Source organism: Adiantum capillus-veneris, chromosome 4, assembly GCF_014529385.1.
Source record: "Adiantum capillus-veneris isolate H3 chromosome 4, ASM1452938v2, whole genome shotgun sequence".
Taxonomy (NCBI): Eukaryota; Viridiplantae; Streptophyta; class Polypodiopsida; order Polypodiales; family Pteridaceae; genus Adiantum; species Adiantum capillus-veneris.
The window spans coordinates 173224940-173247734 of NC_140934.1; the positions used below are offsets into that span (position 1 = coordinate 173224940).

Here is a 22795-nt window from a genome sequence, read left to right on the forward strand (position 1 = left end):
CTAGGTGGGGATTTTTGCCATTAGTTTTCTATTACCTTAGGTGCCTCGTCGAGTTGCAAGGGTGGTAAGGTGCTCTCCCAAGATCAAACTTGAAGTGGTTCATCAGGTGATTCTTGAACAATGGGAGGTGTGGATTCCTTTGTAGCTTCATGGAGGTCCACTATTGTAGGTAGAAGATGTGGAGAAGCTTTTACCTCTATGGATGCATTACATGAGGAGCTAGAAGCTTCATGGGACTCCCCCCTTCCTGCGCTAGGTGGAACAAATCGTTCTTTCTTCGGTACCCAAACTAGCTTTGGAGCGGGTGTGTAGCATTCAATGATTTTTTTCTTTCCACGATTGTCGATTTGTTTTGGAGCTACGGGATTGAGTTCACATGGGTCAGGTGATAGGTAAGAACACAATCTACATTTTGGCACCCATATTTGATCATTTCCTTGATAGGAGCCTTGGGCTTCCAATACTCGTTTAGGAATCCAACTCCACGTTTTCTTACATTTCTTGGAGCGAGTGGAACGTTTCTTACAAAGCTTTTGTTTTTTAGCACTAGCTATGGTCGCTAAAGAAGCTTTAGGGACCCACTTGTATGTTTTCTTTGTTATATTAGGATGAGTCTTGCCAGAAGCTATATGCATTGCTTGTAGCATATTTAAGGGTACGGGCATTTCATCCCCCTCAGGTGTTACCCAGGTTGTCCCCCTATTTCCCCAAGTGACTGTGGTTGCTGCTAGGTGGACCCAATCCACATTGTCGGACTCAGTCATTCCAAGTAGTACGTCCATATAAGGAGAATCTTCCCCAACATCAGTGTCTGCTTTACACGTGTAACAATACTGCAATGGGGCCGAGTGAACTGTGGTGTCAGATCTATGATCAATTATAAACCTGTTTCCTAGGGGATGTGCTCGACCAGTTACAAGATCCACTCGAATGACAGAATCTTGAAACTGCAAGGAGACATGGTTTTTAGACCAGTCATGCACCATTTTTGCTTCCCTCATAAAAGGACGTCCTAAGATCATCTCCGATGCCATAGTGTGTTTGGAGAAATCCATAACAATGAAGTTAATCCTTATTTTATGTCCAAAGATCTTGATCTTGAGATCTTCTAGCATCCCAATAGGTTTAACAATAGACCCATTGGCCATTTTCACTACTATGGTTCTGGTCGCAAGGTGAGGTCTTCCCATAGTTACCCAACAATTTTTAGTCACAATGCTAACCCCAGTGCCACCATCAAGGATTCCCTTCACAGTTAATCCCTTAGTAGTGATTGGTATGGTCGCATTGGATTCATCACCCTCAAAGTATTGTCCCAACTTGTTAACGGGTATTTCTATAACAAGGTTCTCATCTAGGTTGGGTTGTGGATCTAAGTGTTCCTCCTCTATTGGCATCTCCCCAACTCCATCCATCTGGGCAAATTGTGGCAGCCCAAACTTCAGTTCTCCATTGAGGAAGGCTCGAAGAGCTGAGACTAGCTCAGGGTCTTTATATAGTTTGGACATGATGGTGGTTCTAACTTCTGAAGACATGACATCCATCAATTTGGCAATGTTTAACGGCAACTTTTGGGCCTCAGTCCCTTGACGTGGGGAAGATGGGATCTCCATTTCTTCAATAGGATCAAGTAGTCCCTCTATAAACATTCTTTCCATCAAGAAGTGAGTACGCCCACTTTCCCATGACTTTAAGTCACTTTCTTCTTGGATGACACTAGGTATGGCTAAGGGTCTATGGTCTTGGTGAGGTTGTTGTTACGTAGGGAACACGGTGTCTGTAATCTGGATCTGCCTAGGGGCTGGTTCTAGACTCCTTTGGGTATCTTCTACCAAACTCCTTAATTGCTTGACTCTCTCAATCTCCTCTGTAGGGTTTGGGTAAGTTCCTATCTTCTTTTTGGATCCTGGCCATTGTGGCTTATGAAGATCTTCCTTGTTGGTTTCTATCTTAGTGGTCGTTTTGGTCTCCATGGTTTCACTTGAATCTGAATCCTCTTCAACGTCGTTCATATACACAAGGTCGTCACCAATCCCTATGTTGGTCTTTGAACTGGGGTCTGACTTCGCTGCTTTTTGCGATCTCTTTCTTCGTGTTTTCTTCTTTTTCTGTGATTGGGCAATTGATGTCGTGTCTCTTTCCTCAAGAATATAATTTTGTTTTTGGAGCATCGATCGTGTGAGTACGTTTTATCACTTGTGGGCTCAGATTGCACTGAGACTCCTGGAGAAACAACATATGGAGGATCCATCGGACTTACCGAAGGAGTCTCCATTTACGATAAGGTCGGTTGTTTAGCCTTTCATGTATCTAAGAATCTCATGAGACCCGTTGAAGGCATGTTGATCCCCTTGTTCTGTCTCTCTAACTCAATGACCCTGTGGATGACCTCACAAACTCTTTGTTGTTGATCCTCCACACTAGTAGCGCCCATTGTGGATTGTAGGACATCTAACCAACCCACGTGATGGGTGTGACCTATGTATAGGTCGGTCAGAGTTTCCATTTGTAGTTCGTATTGTCAGTTCTCATTTAGGAACACTCCATCTAGGATTGAGGTGCTAGGGGTGTCCTTTGAGCTAGATGCCATGTTGCTTTCTAGGGGTTGGCTCTTAGCGGTTGCTAAGTCAGGAGCACTCGATTGCTCTCTTAGCAAGGATATTGACATAGGGGCTTTTGCTTTTAACTCTCTTCGTTGCTCCGCCTTACGTAAGCTCTCGACTTCCTTTTCCCTCGCGGCAAGGATATTTCGCTCAACCTGTTGCACTTCGGCAAGGCTTCTACCATCGGGTAATATGACCTCGGAGGGGAATAACTCTGAAGAGTCAGGAGGTGCAGTGAATGAAGTATTCATGTGCACATTCTCTAAGGGCATAGGGTCTACGTTGGTCACGAATGGAGAATTTACTTCCCCACCCTCCTCATTTACATCATTAGCTCCATGTTCGGAGCGAGTGGCTCTACTAAAAGTTTCCTTCAGGTGGCTAAGCACGCTCGGCCTGGACCGAGGACCCATGGCATGCATGTCTTGGCTTGAGCTATCGGGATTAGGCATTGGGAAACCCTCCATGACGTCGTAGTCAGAGGAAGAGTCACTAGCCGCTATGTTCGGGTCTTGGTTTGTACTACCTTGGGTCCCCGCCGAGGGCCCAGAACCTAAAGTAGGTGGATATTGAGAACTCGTGTAAGTCGAAATTCTCTCTAGTTGCTCCGTCTCTATCACACGACCAGAGCGCAGATGCATGTGCCTTTGGCACCCTACAAGTGTCGGTGAATAACCTCGAAGGTTAACCGCTTACTTTTCTTAAGCGTCCGTTTTCACTCGTGTTTTTAATGTTTTTTAATGTTTGATTTTTTAAATTAAAGTTGTGATAGCTCGAAACAAGCGTATCACTTAGAGGGTCGCTGTGTGCTTTACAGTACAATTTTCGTGCATCTGAAGTTCTTTTGGTCCTCAAAAAATCGATTTTTAGCTACGTGTGAAGCTAAAATTCGTAATTTTAAAAGGCGACTGAGGCCTAGTCCTGAGCGTGAGCTTGGGCTTGGGTCTGGGAGATATTCCCGATCGTCGTGACTTATTATAGATAGGAGGAACAAGTGATGATGAGTGTAGGGAAAGTTGGAGTGAAAGGTGAGTCGGAAACGGGAGACCAATGACAAGCTTGATAAGGGTTTCTCCATAGGCTGACGATGGCGGGGTTGGGCTCATGAGTTGCTGCCTGAAACACTATTTGGAGGGGTATTTAATATCTCAATCAAGATCTAGAGGGTCATCCTCGGTTTGGCCCTCATGAGATACGAGGAGGTGGCCTTGCTAGCAGCTCCAAGCCCACACCTTAGGCGGTCACATACCCTACATGCTTCAATACATACTAGTACCTTTTCCAATTCCCATTTCTTAGAATCGTTCCCAATTCCGTTGAAGATTCCATTCATCACTCATACTTTGGTAAAAGCTCTCTCTTCTCACTCCTTGCACTAGCACGTAACGGCCTCAGGATCCCGATGTAAAGAGAACACTCTGGCATAAACCAGTTTAGCGGGTCCATTGCGTTGCACCTTGGGTAAATCCTTTCGTTAAAAAATGGTACGCTTTTCGTCTCATCCACCTTCCTTCTCGCATGGCCTCCTGCTCGCTCCAACCCTACCATGTGTTCCTCTCCCTACCTCACGTGTTTGTTGTTGCCATCGCTCGTTCTCTCCCGACTGCCACACCTCACCAATTGCCCCCATCCTCCCCTACTTGCCACGTGAGACACCTTTAGACTTTCATAGTACCCCCAGATTCGCAAATTGGTAATTCTCCAAGATACCGCCTAATGAAATGCAAAAAACATTTGTACCACCTACCTACTAGATTCTCATTAATAAACCTCTTCAAAAGATTAGACCCACCTACTAGGTGGAATCTCAGGAGCTTCCACCTCCATTTTTGTCGAATGCCAGTCCAACATGCAATGTGTTTAGGGTCAAAACATGCCTTCGAACCCGATACCTTCCATGCGTCCTATGCGAATCACAAAGTTAACCAAAAGAAATACTTTCTTTGCCTGTTTCCTCGCACACGTTGCTCCACCACACATCTAGGTTTAACTTCTTCCCATACATCTCGCCACATGGACCCCACAATCCCCCATCACTTACCACTTAGCATACCCCCTTTTCACTTAACTTACCACGCGTCCAATCCAGGTTTCGGTTCTTCATTTTTGGCTTTCTAAAAGAAACCCTTAGTGTTGGGTTGGGTTAGGGGGACTTTCATAGTTTTTAGTGCATGATGGAGAATTACCTTTCATTTCACATCCTGTCTTTACTTTTCTTGCATTCTATTGTTTTAGAATGCTAAAGTAAAGTTTCACCTTACATAATTTTAATAAATTTTACACACACATATATGTTTTTTGGCCTATTGAAGACCATAGGGTTCATTGTGCAAGTTGTTGCAAGACTCAGGCCATTGGATTCTTTGGCTGGATGAGTGCCACATGGCAAGGGTCTTTGTAAAATAACTTTGTTGTCCTTTTTGTTTCCTTACATCACCTTCTTTGAGAGACAAGTGTCCCTAAGGGATTCAAAAGTCTTCTGAATAGAAAGCTAAAACTTTGGAATAGAAAGCTATTCTCCAATGCAGCATTTAGTTTCTCCGCATGCTTGAAAATGACTTTAGAGATAAAAACATTAAACAAAATATTCATAGGAGTTTGATCTTATGATGCAGTCTTCGAGAAAGTCCTTTTTGTTTAAGTGGCAAGTTTTCTCCTTATACAAATACAAAATGGAAATACTAGTAGAAAATTTTAAATTTGCAAAAATATTCAAACTACTTTCTAGTATATTTCATCGGGTTTTTACTCCTTTGCCATCCTTTGCAACCGGCTAATCTTGATTTTCAATTGGCTTAAGCCTAAGCTCAGACACATCTTTCTCAAACACTGAGGTATTGATAAACGATTCTCTCATTTGAGGATTTCAAAAAGAAAAATTCACTTCACTAAATTATTTAATTATTTTCTATGCTTATTTGAAAGCATTAAAATATTCTTTTGTTTTGATTTTAATGTGTCTTTTTATTTTACTTCCTTTTTGTTTTATTTTGTTTCAAAATACTAATGTGCAATGGACACCATTTACCTTATTATTGGGGCTCTTTCATAATATATAAGCCATTTGCGAGTGCCGACTAGAAGAACATTAAAAAATGGCCTAATTGAGACTTACCTTAAATGTTATTTAAATTTTATTTGTTTTTTCTCATATAGATTTATGTAGACCATAATGAACTTTCACATTGTTTTTTTGGGACTCCATAAGGCCATTGTAAAAGGGTTACATTTTGGGTGCAATTGTGGACCATTGGTTCAAAAGCTTGTTGATTAGTGATACATGGCAACAAACTATCTTTTTTGGCTTTCTAAAAGAAGCCTTAGAGATGTGTTGGGTTATGATACTTTCAATATTTTCAGCGATGACTGAGACTTACCTTAAGTGTTATTTTGGTTTTAAAGTATTAAATGGATTTTTTTTTTCCATCTTAATTCTAGTAAGTTCTATACTACATACATACACACACACACTTATATATTAATTAGTTATATATATATATATATATATATATGAGTGAACCATGATAAAGAAAAGAAAAACCGGTGCAATGATGTCAAAACTTAGCTCAAAAATTCTACAAATTTTTAAAAAAATACTAGTATATTTGGTTTGTTTCTTTGCGAGAAGGACACTCGATCGCTTAATAAAAGACACATTCTTGAATAGTGCTTCACTTCTACTTAAACTCAACCTAAAGATTTTATTACTTTCTTATTGTTTTAGAAAGCCATCGTGATCCTTTCACTTGTTATATTGAAATTGAGTAGCAAAGACTTATCATTTACTACTCCTTTTCCAATTAAATCCCAAAGATGACATCTCACTTAAATTACCCCCTATCTCGCAAGATACTTTGCTTGACATACTCCCACTAGCACAGCCAACAATCTATGTGCTAGCCATCCCTCCTTGATAAAGTTGGTGTTGCCTGAGTGACGGGCTTGCTATATAAAAAGAAGGAATCACCTCCACCCCCCCCCCCCCCCCCCCCCCCCCCCCCCCCCTCCCCCCCACGCATGTCACCCTGCATGTTCCCCAAGTTGGACCCCATGCTTTTCCTTCATCTTCCCTCTCCACGTCATTCGGTCATCTTTCCCTTGATTGTCAGCTCCTTCCCTACTATTCATCCCCTTGTCGTCCACCTATCATCCATTTTCACTTTGCTTTTTGATAACAAAAGGGGGTATCTCCCTTCATTCCATGCAAAAAATGTTTGTACTACCTACTGGTATGACAGATTATGAGTACCGAAAACCATCATTGACAAATTAAAATAGTATCGCACAGTTTTATCAATTTATTTCCCTTTTCCTTTTTTTCCCCCAATAAAACATTGGGAAATATATAAGAGAGGGCAAAAAAGAGTACAAAGACTGTCATGCCAAGGGTAGGACTATAGGAGGGCACGACCCTGGCCAAGGGCCGATGGATACACATGCGGTACAGGGGCTATGTATAGGAGGGCCAAGGGCCTATATATAGGTATGGTTGGGTGGTTAGTGGCAGGTCTATCTCTCTATGTCCTTTCACTCGTATCAGAGCTCAAGGGGGAGGAAGGAGAAGGAGGGTGGAAGGCATGGAAGCCAGGTCTCTCTCTCTTTTTCTCTCTCTCCATTCATGGAAGCTCCGACAGCTGGCTCTTCCTTCTATGAGAAAGGCACCTCTTCTGCATGCATCTAAAAACGCCTCTGCTGCATGTTGCTACACAAGGTCGTGGATGCATGGCCGTAGATGGTCTCTCTCTCTCCCTCTCTCTCTCTCTCTCTCTCTCTCTCCCCCTCTCTCTCTCTCTCTCTCTCTCTCTCTCTCTTTCGAAGAAGAAACTCCAAGGCAGGTTTGGACAGAAAACAGGGGACGCAGGAGCGGTCCCTTGCATGGGGGTGGCGGTTTCAACAGAAGAGTCGGCCGCGGGAAACCTCCCTAGCATGCAAAAGGCGACGCCATGGACCTGCACGGTTGGGGGCGCGACAAGCACCAAAGAGAAGCGCCATGGCATACTCTGCAGGTTTCATCTCCTTGCTAAGGCCTTTCGGAGCCGGCAGAAGATGGCGCAAGCGATTTTTTCCTGCGTGCGCTCTCTGCAGCAGAGCAGCCATGGCAAAGGGCTTGAATTTCATGTTTTTAAAAATTCAATTTTAATTAGGGCGCCCTATTTTTGGGCACCCTCTCCTGTTAAGGGCTACGGCCCGTGGTGGACTGACCACGCAAGCACATAGTCCATGGATGGAGGTTGTGGCACCATGCATAAAGGCAGGACGCCCTGCTCGGTTTGCCAGGATGCATGCGAGGCTTGAAGGGGCAGAAGCAGCCATGGCTGCATGGCATGCCTAATACAATAGAGAGGAAGCAAAGTGCAAATTCACGAATTTCCGCTCAAGGAGATATCCAAATTTTTGAGTTTTCATTGGTTACCAAAGTGGGTTTCGGCATGCAAAGCTTAGCATAGATGATTATGCGGCATGCAAGATGTTTCTCGCAAAGGGGATCAAAAATATGAGGATATGCTTGCCGCATACACGGACGAACGCCATGCTCATTAGGTTTAGTTTTTTTCCTAATTCCAATAATTTTTTTTAATCTCTGTGAAATCTTACTTTGATAATTATACGGATAGCATCTCAAAGATTGATTTTTGATGCAACGGCAAGGGCGACTGGCAAGAGCCCAGAGTTTGGGCTTGCCAAGCAAGGATTCTCTACCTATACATTGTTTAACCACAGTATGTGGTGATGCAGACACTAATGCTAGAGGTTGGAGATTGTCACAAACAATGGCAATCAAACCTGGCAGGTACGAGCCTTGCAGTTCTCACACAATTCCACATTGGTTGCGAATTTGGCAAGGCCCTTGACAACATGAAGTAGAGTAACTATTGAGCATGTGATTGATAACTCTCGTATGCAATGGCATGAATGATCACGGCTATCATTCATAGAACCAGGCAGGTCTGAGATACATAACTTGTACGTGTTCTACTATTTTTCACTTACATTTACAATTCGACAAGGTCGATTTTTTGTGCATGATCGACAAGGTCGAGTCTCTTTGCTATGCCATCTGTCGTCAATAGCATTTGTTGGCAATGAGGCTAGACATAGTTCTATGAAGCAAGGCTTCAATCTATACATCTTGCATTGAGGCTGGCCATGCTTGGCATATGCTATGAGCATACAAAATTGGGAAGAAATAGGCAATGTGTTTGCAGGTTATTTCATTATGTACCAGACGAGTGTATAGGATATACGATGGCGTCTGTGTAAATTTGGCTATGAGATTACTTTGGAATGAGTTTTTTCCTTCCAAATTTCATGACAACTAGTTGCAGCAACAACGACCAGGTTAGCCAAGTTTAAGTTTTTCTTGTTTTTCCCTGTTTACTTGGCAATTACTGTCATTGTGCAAAGCAAAGTGCTTTGGCAATTTCATATGAAGCAACGCTTCGGGGAACTGGCAAAATAGGGAATATCAGCTCACAGAATCCCTATCAGTCTAAACTATGCAAGGCACTTATGGTTTTGGTTCTCACGGTTGAGACCATCACTCTCCGCAAGGGCTTAAAGATTCTGCATACAAGGCATGCTAGTGAGGTGGATTCAATTCTACCGCTTCATGCATTACGCTTCCGCTATCACGCTCGCAAATCTATTAAGGATAGACTAAGTGATGGATTGTTTAATATGATTGTTGGTTGCTATCAACACACAACACTAAAAGGAACATAAATCTAGGACTTATTTTCAAAGTGCCAATGCTAAGTCGTCCTCATACAATCACGACCCCTGCATGGTAGGTGGGCCGGAACGAGTTCTTTGTTTTTCTGTTACCTCTCTCGATGACCGAGTCATACCGAAAAACTGTGGAATGCTTATACAATAAGCTGCAATTTAGGCATAAGATGCGTAAGAGCACACAACTTGGATACACACTCTAAAAACTTAAGAAAAGTTCCTCAGCCCAGCATGCTCTTGTTTCTCTCTTTCTCTCTCTCTCTACGGGAAAATGAAAATCTTCTAAGAAGCTTTTGATATATGTTTTCAGTGCAACAGCCAAGGTGCTCAAACTCTCGGCTAACACGTGGCTAAGATGCTACTCAAATTAGTCTTCATCGTTTCGTCCATTGAGCACTAAATTGCATAATGGCTATGAGTCACATTGGCTAAGAGCCACTGTCATGCCAAGGGTAAGACCTAACTATTGGCATTCGTTGGGTGATTGTTTTCAAGATCGAACAGATCTACCCAGGGAAGTACACATCGATGTTGCTGGACAAGCAAGAGTCTTGTTATTACGGATGTCTAGGGTGTTATTTTTGCACTACATGTTTTCAGTGCGACACTCAAGTTGAGTTTTTGATAATCTTCAACTCACAGCAACCGATCTCTATAAGGAAGTATCGATGCAACAATCAGTCGAGACAGCATGGTTGTCCATAAGAGCTAGGCATTTCACTTTTGTTGATTTCCTGCTCCTTCTATAGCACTACGGAGTATGCCCGTTATACTTTCAAGGAACGAATTCCGCAATTTACCATGCGACAGTGGGCAGATTTAACTTTTCAAGTTGATTCCAATCATTCTGTACACGGTTGACTATGTGTGATTACTGTTACCTGCTAGTTGAGCAATTCCTACAAAGGGTCTTACCAAGGGGTTTGACTACGTAGATTCTAACCAATGGGTTTGGATTGTGAAGGCAACAACCAGGGTTTCCAATGCAATGTTGCTTGTTTTTCCACAGGTAGGCGAGGTGCTCTTGTGCATTTGAATACGGGTAAGTGAACATTCAATTCAAATCTCGCATCTATTCATTTGGTGTTATTCCATTTTTTAGTATACTTTGCTTGGTTTTTTCAAGTCGTATAAATACACTTGAATCCTTGAGAGCCATGCCCAGGGCATGTCAGAGCAAATTTTTGGGCCGTAGTGTCCACTATACATTATGATGTTATGAACCCACTTGTCAAGTTCGCCTTGGCACATGTTGTCACATGGGATACAATGTGGTCTAGGAACTCAAGGAGTTTGGTTTAGCCAGTGTGGAGCAAGGCTAATGAGGGTCCCTCTCACTCCTGTCGTAGAGTGTTTGCAGTTACCTCCACACATGAGTACACCTTGTACTTGAAGGATGTTCTTTTTTAATCATCCTTACATGAGACATATTCCACATGTGGAGAAAATGAGTCTCTGGACTGACACTGGCGCACATTATTTCAAGTATGTGTCACGACAAAGTCCCTAGGTGCTAGTCTCATCTGTTTTCTAGACCATTTTCAGCACGACGTCTCAAGAGCAATTCCAGTGACCAGAAATTGTCGGATACTTAGAATGACTTGTTAAGGTACAAGTGCTACTAAACAACATTACAGATGGTTGTTTATGTATATATCAAGTCTATGAGTTGTTAATCCAAAAGTTTCATTGTTTGTACCTAGAAGTGATCACTATTTCACCTTCTATTATGGTTCATACGTTTCAGCAAAAGATTGCAACTGAAAGTATTTAGTTTCTTTCCAGGACTATTTACATTCCTCTTTAATGTGTGTTAGGTGCGTCACATTTTCCATAAGTATTGGCAAGGATCACCATGGATATACAGGTTCGGATCTGTTTTTTGCTAAAGGCATGCACACTAGGTGTTATGGGCCCTAATGTTTAGCAAAGGCTGATTTGGAACGGCATGCATATTCATTAAGTTGTTGCTTATGAAGTATTTTGCACTCTATGTGCAATATATCTATGAGATTACTTTTGGGTCTACCAATCCCCAATAGAGGTCATGGCTTGGTTTAGGTGTTTGTGGATTTTTCAAGTTAACCATGATGGTTATTCCGGACATTCTTGATTCCTCAATAATGTTACACGATATTGTGATTCCCATTTACCAATCATCTGGGAAGACTGCCTGTAAACCGTGAGGGAAACACACCTCAGTACTGTCAGTTATCCAAGGGGATAGGCAACTTACAAAGTGTAATCTTGTGCTAAAGGATATGCAAAGTGCGTACATTAACACCAAGCAATCCAATTAATAAGCATTTATTGCTCTACTTGGAGTTTGCTTATTATCAGATAAAGCATGTTTGCGATTAGGTTTAGTCTCTTCATGTTTAAATCAGGTTCTCAACCTTGAACACTAGTTATGGTCGGGTTGTTTACTGATGAAATTTGAGAATAAGTCAAGGACTTATACTTGGCTGATGAGTTATGTCAGCAAGTTACTTTCATGAAAAGTGTTATGTCAGCAAGTTACTTTCATGAAAAGTGAAAAGCGGTACTCTTTCAGGTACATCTTTGTTGTGAAAACTCGTTTAAGCATGCTGAGGTGCAGTCTAAATGGATTCTACACACTAGATGGTTCCAAAAGGACAACAATGTGAAAAAGCGAGATGTTATTCTTGATTTCATTGAACTTCCTACTGCACCGTGTTTTCAGTCAAACAAAAGAAGACGAGGGCCAGGCATGCGTTAAGGGGACCTCCTTGCAAGGGCCAAGGGCTATAAGTAGGGAGGTTGGAAGGAGAACCACATGCCGGTCTACCCTTTGTCCTCTCACTGGTTTACCAACCACTGTACAAGGTCATGACTCGGTATGGGTGGTCGTAGACCGGTTGACTCAACTATGTAAGTTTATTTGCTGGAGCCATGAAGGATACCACTATGGAAAACATTAGTGTTCTTATGAAGATCCTACCACTTTTGTTTTCACGGACGAAAACGCTTTTCCAAGGGGGGAGTAATGTCATGCCAAGGGTAGGAATATAGGAGGGCACGGCCCTGGCCAAGGGCCGATGGATACACATGCAGTACAGGGGCTATATATAGGAGAGCCAAGGGCCTATATATAGGTATGGTTGGGTGGTTAGTGGCAGGTCTATCTCCCTATGTCCTTTCAAAGACCGTGAGGAATACGAGAGCATAGGGGACTTGAATCAGAGCAGATCGTGCAGAGAGACGGAGAGAGAGAGAGAGAGAGAGAGAGAGAGAGAGAGAGAGAGAGAGAGAGAGAGAGAGAGAGAGTATCTAGGGGTGGTGATTGGGATGAAGCATGTATTACAATGGGAGGTGCACGAGGGGTGCATGGGAGATTGATGCAAGGAAGCGGAGTGGTTAGTCAAGGGCGACTTGGGCATGAGGAAGGTGGGTGAGTTAAGGAAGACTAAAGATGGCCTCCTGAATGTCCTCCATGAGGGTGATAGAACGAACAACCAGCTGTGAGGCCTCTCTGATCTTGTCCATATTCTCAAATGTCATGTCAATGAGTATGGATGGTTTAAGCTTCACTGTGTTGGCTTGCTTTTGAGTGTCACCCAAGGACTGGAAGTATGCGCCGATGTCCCTCACGATTGGATTTCGTACATTGTAAGTTGTAGCTTTGGCATGTTTGGTTTGAACCACTTGCAGGTTAAAATCAAAGAATGTGCATTTCAGATCTTGAAAATGATAAGAGTGATCAAATAGAGATTTATTTCTTTCTTTCTACATAATCCAATAGAACTTTTGCTCTTATTATGTTCCAACATGAGGAAAGGATTATGATGAAGTCCCCACGAAGGATCTGTTTCCATGTGGGGGTGAACTTTAGCACCGAGACTAGAGGGCAAGTGATGGTTTTGGATCGAGGGTAGTTGAGGAAGGGATGTGGGGAGGGTTTCAACTTTGAGATGGCATAGGGACTTGAACAAGAGCAAATAAGGGGGGGGGGGGGGGGGGGGGGGGGGGGGGGGGGGGGGGGGGGGGGGGGGGGGGGAGAATATCTAGGGGTGGTGATTGGGATGAAGCATGTATTACAATGGGAGGTGCACGAGGGGTGCATGGGAGATTGATACAAGGAAGCAAAGTGGTTAGTAGAAGGCGACTTGGGTATGAGGAAGGCGGGCGAGTTAAGGAAGGCTAAAGATGGCCTCCTGAATGTCCTCCATGAGGGTGATAGAACAAACGACCAGCTATGAGGCCTCTTTTTGATCTTGTCCATATTCTCAACTGCCATGTCAATGAGCGTGGATGGTTTAAACTTCGTTGAGTTGGCTTGCTTTTGAGCGTCACCCAAGGACTCGTAGTATGCGCCGATGTCCCTCAAGATTAGATTTCGTACATTGTAAGCTATAACTTAGGCATGTTTGGTTTGAACCACCTACATGTTAAAATCAGAGAATGCATTTCAAATCTTGAAAATGATAAGAGTGATCAAATAGAGATTTATATCTTTTTTTGTACATAATGCATAGGAATTTCTCTCTTATTCTGTTCCAGCATGAGGGGAGGATTCTAATGGAGTCCCCAAGAAGGAGCTGTTTTCATGTGGGGGTGAACTTTACCACCGAGATCAGAGGGCAAGTGATGGTTTTGGATCGAGGGCAGTTGAGGAAGAGATGGGGGAGGGTTTCAAACTTCGAGATGGCATCTTGCACAGAGGCCGTCTGAAAGACCAGCTTGTATGCTTTTGTCTCTTGAGGATTAGCCACAAAAGAATGGACTCTTTAGGATGGATGGTGGGGTCCCATATTTTGGCGAATTTGAAGGCCCAATGTCTCCTATCTAGGGAGACCTTTGGTTGAGGACGATGTGGAGGGAAGGGAAGACTGGGGGAGATGATGGTTGGGGGTGGGCCAGAGTGAACCCGCCAACCCACTCAAACGCCTTGACTGGGACCTGGGCTGTGGACTGAGAGTTACCACGACTCACCAGGAGGGAATTGGGCAGTTCTTGCATGAATGAAGGTCATCTCCCATGATTGGAGAGGGGTTGAGAGGGAGAGATCGTCGGTTGTTTTCCACCCGCGCTTGAGGCGGTTCGAGAGGTCGCCCTAGTGTTTTAGGCCTTTGTTGTAAATTTTGAGTGCCGATCTTTCCTAGACCTGGGATATAAGGGGATGGGCCACTAGATTGGATCTTGAAGCCTGACTATTTGGGAGTGATTCGGAGCCCATTTAACGTTGATTATGAACCTGTTCCATGATGACCAGAGGGATTTCAGGAGATCTGATCCTTTGGCCTTAAATTCAAACAGGTTGAAGAAGATGAATACCTAAGAGAAGTTCTTCCAGCCTTTGTAACCCCCAGGAGAACTCCTGCATGTGTCGAAAGAAGAGGATTAACCACTCCTGGCTTGGGTTGGTGAGAGTTATGGTGATCTGCTTGACTGTGAGCTTGTCAGCCCAGATTGAGATGTCCTGAGTCCCTAATCCCCCTTTTTCTTTATGGAGGTAGTTTAGTTGCAGAATTTTTGAAAGGGTCTCCTGACCAAAGAAAGTTCACGCAACAGGAGCTAACCTATTGGAGGTGGGAGTCAAGAGGTATCCAATAGGAGAGGAAGAAGCAGACATAGGCTAAGAGTAAATGACTGACGATCATGACTCTGCCAACCAGTGAGAGTTGGAGCCACCCATCTATGGAGTTTATCCCTGAACTTGGAAAAACCCGTTTCCAGCGTTGCTTCAAGGAGACCTGGAATCCGAATGGGATCCTCAGTAGTCTGCAGATCTCCCCTTACTTGATAATTTTGCAACCTTGTTGGATAAGCCAGTCGGGAAGGGGGGACTTGGAAGCCCTGATGCTTGTTTTTTTGTGATTCACTTTGGAGCCCAAAGCTAGACATAAAGTTTGCATGGCTGCCCAAACGTGCATGAGCGAGGACTGCGCGTACAAGAGGAGAACGTTGGTGCCATCAACGAACTGCGAGAGGCACTGTTGGCCGCTGTTGTTGTCAGAGAGGGGTATTCCTTTGATGATCCTTTGTTCTAGCTTACCCTTTATCAGGCAACTGAGGCCGTCAGTGCCAACAACGAAAAGAAGAGGAGCTAAAGGGCACCCTTGTCTCACACATCTGTTGACCTCGAAATACCGAGATAAAGCTCCATTGAGGGAGACCCTGGCTCTGGCATTACCAAAAAGGGTGGCTACATATCTGATAAGGTTGGGCCCAAAACCCATCCTTTCTAGACTTTGGAGGATGAAAGACCACTCCAACCGATCATATGCCTTATCAAAGTCAATCTTCACGAACACATAATCTAGGCCTTTGTCTTTCGCATGCTCTATTCCTTCCCAAAGAGAAATAACAGCTTCTAGGACCCTCTTGCGTTGATGAAGCCTTTTTGTTCAAAGCACAACCACTTCATAAGTATTGGGGTAATCCTATTGGCAAAAATTTTGTATCAGGTGGTGAGCATGGTGAGGGGTCTCTAATTGCTCAACTGATCCTTGCTACCTCATTTGTGAAGCAACTTGATGATGTATGTGCTCAATAAAATGGGCAAAGCCTGAAATTTGAGAGATTCATTCCAGACCAGAAGGAGCATTGGGCCCAGGGTCTCCTTGAAGGTAGAGAAAAATTCAGCAGGTAGTCTGTTGATGCCTCGGGTTTTCTTTGGTTGGAGGCCCCCTATGGAGATATGAACATCTTGGAGCGACATGGGTTGATCTGCCAGAGCTTGAAGCTCGGGGGGGACTATTGATGTCCTGTGGGTCCAAACAAGGTCCCTGGCTAGCTGGATTTCATGCGGCGGGGGGGGGGGGGAGAGAGCCCGGTAGTGGCTTTTTACATACTCTAGGTTTTCTTGTTCTGAGGAAGCCCTCCCTTGGGGGGTGAGCTATAGTATCTCTCTTGTTGTACCCTTAGGATGTTGAACATTTGCTTGGAGGGCCTATCGATCTGACCCTTTTCAGGAATGTTTCCATTTCACTTCAATTGAATCTGGTTATCCATTATAATAATAATAATTATAATTATAATATAGATTAAAGCGATTCAAATACGAAGTGCTCTAGTTACATATTTTCACCGCCCATAGCGCACAATTTTAGCGGACGAATGTCTGCTTTCGAGGCTAGCAGTAATGCAGATGCTGCAGTGGTGTAGAACGTGGAAACCCATTGGGCGGGAGATCTGCGAGCGCTCCGTTCTCTTCATTCAGTTTTTCTGCTGCCTTGACATATTCAAAGAACATGTTGCCGAGATTTCGCAGGTAGGAATCCTTGACTTGAGAGAGAGAGAGAGAGAGAGAGAGAGAGAGAGAGAGAGAGTGAGAGAGAGCGCATTGCAGGTCGTGGGCCCAAGTATGCTGCCAACCTTCAGTGCCACTGGAGATGTTCTTGTCGTTGAGCGTTTGTCCACGCGATTCCAAAGAATAAAGCAAGGTGATGTTGTTATGGCCGCCTCACCAGAAAACCCTAGGCTCATTGTCTGCAAACGTGTACTCGGACTTGAAGGAGAACGAGTAGTTGTGATGCCTACAAAGGGCAATGGCCGTGTACAGCATGTGCAGGTATTTTGCATTCTTGTTTTCATGTAAGCCTTATGAGGAATGCACAAGTAAATTTTTCCTATATGCTCACTATCACCTGTCATGTTTCTACAAAGTCAACTGCATAACTCCTTTTTCAATATTTGCATTGTAGGTTCCCAAAGGACATGTGTGGCTGCAGGGTGACAATACGTCAAATTCAACGGACTCACGGGATTATGGACCTGTGCCTTATGGATTATTGAGGGGCAAGGTTTGCCTTAGAGTAAGTAATTTAACACAGTGCACACTTGTATGAGTGCCTATTATGTGCACCCATGTGTCAAGATTTATGGAAGTTACCAGCTTGTTTCTTACCGGCAGGTGTGGCCTCCAAATGGATGGACTAGGTTTTAGGACACATGAATGAGGAAAATATGCAGTTGTTATCCTTCTCTTTCTCGGATTCAAACATTACTTCTAACACCATAGGTAATTGCTACTATAGCTTTGTTTCTGGATGCTTGGCAAGACTTTTTGTCGAAATCTTAATGCTACTCCCACTATTGAGCGCTGACGACGTTAGTGGGGATGTCACTGTATTTTGGCAATACTATGCATGATGGAGTTGATGGTTATATGGTCTTGTGGGTGACTACCATGAATGTAGACCTTCCACTTTCCTCAAATGTGAATCAGGGATTATTCTTGATTCATTTAGGTATATGTTTCTATATGATGTTTTTAATGCAGGCTGTCGTTATGCGTTGCGCTTACTTAGCATGTGACGGACTGAAGAATTTTTCATGGACATACTGACATTATTATCCGATAGGTTGTTATGCTCTTGTTGGGAAGAGAAGACGAGGTCTTCTAGAAAATTGAGTGTTCGCTAATAAGAAGTATTAGGGTTCTGTACAGGCCTCTCTCTCATGGGTTTGGTACATGAGTATCTTCCATAAATCAAGGCAGGTCTTTGGCTTTTGCTAGGTGTGGAGGATGAGTGCCATTGGGCTTTGTTAGACGGGCTCACTTTGTTTGCTCTATGTCAGACATGTCGCTACGAAGGATTTCAGGCTGGCATTGATGTATCTTCATAACAACAATTTGAGCCAATGTTGCGATCTGACTACGAGGAGCTTTGCCATTGGTAGGGCTTTGATTATGAGCCGGGTGTTCTTGCTCCATCTAACTACATTCTGGTGGACGATGCATCTAGGGGTGTTATCTCAGTTGAGGTGCATGGTTTGCAGTTTCTTGTGGGGTGGATCCGATGGCACTAGACACTTAACCCTCGAGTTGCATCGCGCATTGTTATTATCCTAGGGAGGATGGAGGCTTAGGTATCATTGATTTGGTGTTGCAGATAATGTATTGTTTTCCAAGCTCATTGTAAATGACTCAAAAAGGGAAGGACTCAAGAGTCAAGACTCAAGAGGTCTACATGTTGGCCCATGGTGCCAACTGAATGACAACTAGCTGTGAAAAGTCAGTTTGCTCCAAAAGATCATCCTCAAGTGGTGCTGTTTCAATCTCTCCCTCTGCATCTATCTCTGTCTGTGGGATAGGATCATCCTCTGCAAGTGCCCACTCCGTGAAATCATCACTTTGGTCTGACTTTGGAAGCATCTTCAAATTTGATGAGACATATATGAGATCATTGGCTCTTTGCACATCAAGGCGATTCCTCTTTTTTGAGGCAACATGAGCATACACACTCCAAAGTTGCTCCAAGCAACTCGTAGTGCATGCTTGACTAAGAATGCGAATAGCCAAATCTTGTAAACCGCCCAATCTCGCCCCAAACTCCCCTCACCAAAGAGCACTCCCATCTCAAAGCGAGATGCTTGTGCATCAGACATGTGACAAATTTCTCCCTTTCCATTCCTGCAGACATTGATTTGCCTCCGAATCTCGGTTCTTTCCTTTGGGTCGGGCACAAGGCGCGCAAGGATGGTTTGCCAACCATTCATCACCTCTTTGGTTCCCTTGTTGGAATTGTTGATCCACTACATAAGCGCCGCTTGAAGAGGAGAATGGTAAGCGTTCCACCTTGACACACAATTCTTGGATCTCCTCGTATCTACATTATACATAGTACATGGCACATGCACAAGGCTTGAATCAAGATTCAAAACAAACTCAAGCGAGTAAACTTGTAAAGCATAGGGAAAAGTGACTCGTGACTACCTATCGGGGTCGGTCTTTTCAAGATAGGCAATCATGGTGTCCATGGCCTCATATATCTTGCTGATGTAAGGTTTCATGGAATCCGACGCTTGCAAAAGGTGGATGATAGGCTTCACTATTTTGGAGATTGTCTTTACTTCCTTCCATTTCGGCATGTCGGCCCGTGCTCGGCATGCCACTCCATTGGCACTTTTTGACTCCGGCATTGCCATGAACTCATCACTAATGAAGAGTCCCCTCAATGCCCCACTACACACACTCAAGCAATGGAGCATAATGAAGTTGAAGGCGAAGCGAGTCTTTGAGTATGTGAAGAGCTAGCTTTGACCTCTTTGAAAATTCTGCCCTAACCTATTTAGAAAATTTAACATTAAAAATGAGAATTGGCATTCCATATTGAAATTAGCTTCAAATTGAAATAAGATTGGTTAACACTTAATGGTTACCTTTTAATGATTGTTGACAAAAGTCACCATTGTATTTCCAAGGCGCCTATATCTTTGAGCAGATTGTTGAGGCAATGAGCCATGCAATATGTGACCGTGGTTTTTGGATAAAGGGATTCGATGATGGCTCAGCGGCGCGATTGCTATTTTTCCAAGCGGTGACGACGGAAATGACATCATGCTTTCCCACCTTCTCAATGGTAAGCGCCCACTCCGATGCAAGTACTTGCGCACTCTTCGCGATCCCGGATGCATCATGGGAGTCAATGAAGTACATCTCTCCCCGAGAATATGCCACCACGCCATGGACGGCGACGGGTATCATTCCACCCATCCACAATGAGGGATACCCCATTCTTCTTCCATGAAGCCCTTGTGGATGTACATGCTACCTCCACCATCATCTTCTCCCCCTATCAAGAAGAGTGATGCACAAGCTCTCCGAAGAGGGAGGGACATATGTGGGTACAAACTCTCCGATCTTCCGTGCCATTTCTTTAAAATATGGAGACTTTTTGTTAAAAAAAAAGTGTACATTAGTGATATACATTGTACAAACTAAAGATTAAAGCTTAAGCCTTTTAAGTTGTAGTCTATAGAGCTTACTGTGCCGCATTGAAAGCAATATGGTCATCTTGCCACGGCCACATCTACCTCCTCTTTCAAGGCTGGTTTCCAACTCTCTTGGGTGGACGAGAATAGGGAAAGGTGACGATGAAGGGTTTGTAGAGGGTGGAGGTGGACGGTCGCCATTGGTGTTGGTTGATGCACAAAATGATGCCGAAGAACGGGATGCCGATGCTCAGATGAAAGCCGTCGTGGCCATCTTCCTCAGATCCACCGTGCGACGCTTGGTGCTATTCTTCTTGGCCTCTTTGATATCTGCAAGAGTCTTCTCAAGGTGTATGAGCTTTTGCTTCTCCTCATCCGAGACGGTTTGCAAGCAAAATTGAATTTGATGCCCTTGTTCATGAAGGAAGTGTGCGCGCACCTTCCTCATGAAACCGTTGCGTTCGTAGCCACAATGACGACACTTCCATGGCTTGCTTCCACCTCCAACACCGGACTTGGGAGCAATCACCTCACTCCACCATGTCCATGTGAAGTTGGCGGAGGAAGGGGGTTGAGAAGCCACGGCGGGGCCGGAGAGAGGAGGAGGAGGAGGGCTTAGAGAAGCGTCGGATCCATCTTGAGATGCCATAGATGATAGATATTAGAGAGAGCTCGCCGCTCGGAGAGAAGGAGAGAGGGGTAGGCTTCAAGGAATCAAGCCTCAAGGCTCCAAAGTTTCGACTTGGAGTCGAGGAGAGATGGGAGAGAGAGAGGGAAGGAGAGGGGGAGGGCAACTTGCAAGGCTCAATGCTTGGTTATGTAGTATGAGGCTATGGTGACTACGAGCCTTGAGGGTTGAGGCCTTGCCACCTTGGGCCCGATGGCCATGGGAAAGAGAGGGGAAGCAGAGAGTCTTGGCCCTTGATGGATATGTATGAGGTTTGCCCCTTGAGCCGCTTAGTCTTTGGCCCTTGGGACCTTGGGTCCCCTTAAATAGAACCCCCCCCCCCCACCCCCCCCTCCCAAACTTCCAATTGAAACGTCCCCTAGGGCCTAAACGGCGTTTGGAATTTGAAGTTCAAATTTTAAAATTCCCGCCCGTTGGGGCCTACGTCCCATACAAATCTCACCCTGGACGCGTCCCGTCCCCGCCCCTTGTGATGAACGTCTCAATGTCCCAAAATCGCGTCTCGTCCCGCGTCCCGGCGTCCCCCGTCTTGTCCCCGCCGTTAAGGCCCGCGCTGTTAGGTGCAGCGGAATGAATGTTGTATTTTCTCAAGATTAGTGATCTATATTTGCTCAAGGTTCCTTTTAGTTCTTAGGGAAGGAGAGAGCCTTCCGTCTTATGGAGAGTGCTATGATCACGAACAAAGTGAGTGGATATTGTGCGTGCAAGTGTATGAGACTGAGGGAAGGAGAGAGAAGAGATACGACACCCGAGAGGTTGTAAAACCCTCCTCCGAAGGCCCCACTCTTGTCGGCGAGAGTGGTCTACTTTTGATTGCACAAAGGTGTACAATGATGATGCATGAACTGATGGAAATGGGGACTATGTCGGTGACGACGATGATGACTTTAGGGCTGTTTTTGGTCTTCTTCTATCTGCTGTCCACAAAGGGGGGAAATGCTGAGGTTCTAGGTGATCTTTGGGCTGATTCGTATGGCTGAAAATCTCTGTTTTACTGCTGTGGTTATGGCTGAAATTCTCTGATTTGAAGAGGCTCGTATAGCTGACAAAAACGCTGGGGTATTGCACTGATCAACCTGCGTTTTTGGGGCTGAGGTCGAGGGCTGAAAACGCTGGATATTTGCAGGGCAGAGCTGCGTTTTAAGGCTGATTTGACGTGCTACTTGACCCTGTATGGCTGCGTTTTACAAGGCTGAAAGCATCAAGTAAAAACGCTGAGATCTGAAGTACAAAAACGCTGATTTCTGCTGAGTCTTTGCGATCCAAAAACGTTGGGCTTTGGGTTGCCTGAAGGGGGAACAAACGCCGGGGGATGGAGCTTGTAGGCATGGGAGGCTTGATCTAATGCTGAAAAACGCTAGGGGTGCGGGGGGGGGGGGGGGTGGTTTTATTGCTGAGAAGTTGCCTGTTGAGCGGGAAGCTCCTGCTGCCTCTTCTGCCAGAAAGTGCTAACTTGGGTTTGCTTATATATTAACTTAGCAATATTGCCCCGCCTACTTTTGTTGGAAAGTCACTTAAAAATAATAAGTGAAAATAACCAAAAATAGGAAAAATAGGCTAAATGCATTGGAAAATTCCCATGACTGAATCTGATGGATTCTGAAGGGAATACTGATGATCATGTTGTGTGCAACCAGAGGATATGCATCTATGCTAAGTGACTGGGCATGCACGGTCTACGAATAGACTCACAAAAGTGCCAGATCACTGCTAATCTAGACTTGACTGGACTGACTGAACCCTGCTGTGGTGTAGCTTGTCCACGGACACATAGGGTTGGGATGTGTCACGTGACATCCCCTCCTTTTCAAAGTGAGGTACTGTTACCAAACTGTATGGCGTCGAGGGAGATCGTCAATAGCATCCGGAATCTTGGAAGGGACTCTTCGTCGGCCCACTCTGATGTGTGGGTCGTGCGGTACTTGAACTTCATAAAGGTCTGCAACGCTTGTTTCTTTGGGCCGCGCCGAAAGCGACAAAGTCTTCTGTGGCTCCTTCGATGCTTCAACTTCGTCGAGAGACCTGCTTCTTTCGTCTTCAAGAATCTCCATGGTTGAAAATTCCTGAAACCATTTCCAACACAAAACCATGAACA

The 22795-nt window shown here is 44.4% G+C and overlaps 1 protein-coding gene across 3 annotated transcripts in view; it reads left to right on the plus strand.

Moving 5' to 3' along the window:
- Nucleotides 1–16380: 16380 nt before the first annotated feature.
- Nucleotides 16381–22795, plus strand: part of LOC147460370 (mitochondrial ATP-independent inner membrane protease subunit 1a-like) — a 42294-nt gene continuing 35879 nt past the window's right edge. Inside the window, exons 1-4 of one of the 3 annotated variants that reach the window (XM_086511455.1) lie at nucleotides 16382–16566; nucleotides 16645–16866; nucleotides 17000–17110; nucleotides 17209–17316. In XM_086511455.1, the coding sequence (XP_086367581.1) occupies nucleotides 16438–16566; nucleotides 16645–16866; nucleotides 17000–17110; nucleotides 17209–17241 (495 nt within the window). In that variant the 5' untranslated portion in view covers nucleotides 16382–16437 and the 3' untranslated portion in view covers nucleotides 17242–17316. Of the gene's footprint in view, nucleotides 16567–16644; nucleotides 16867–16999; nucleotides 17111–17208; nucleotides 17317–22795 lie in introns of all 3 variants that reach the window. The other 2 variants (XM_086511454.1, XM_086511453.1) reach the window with 2 other exon arrangements.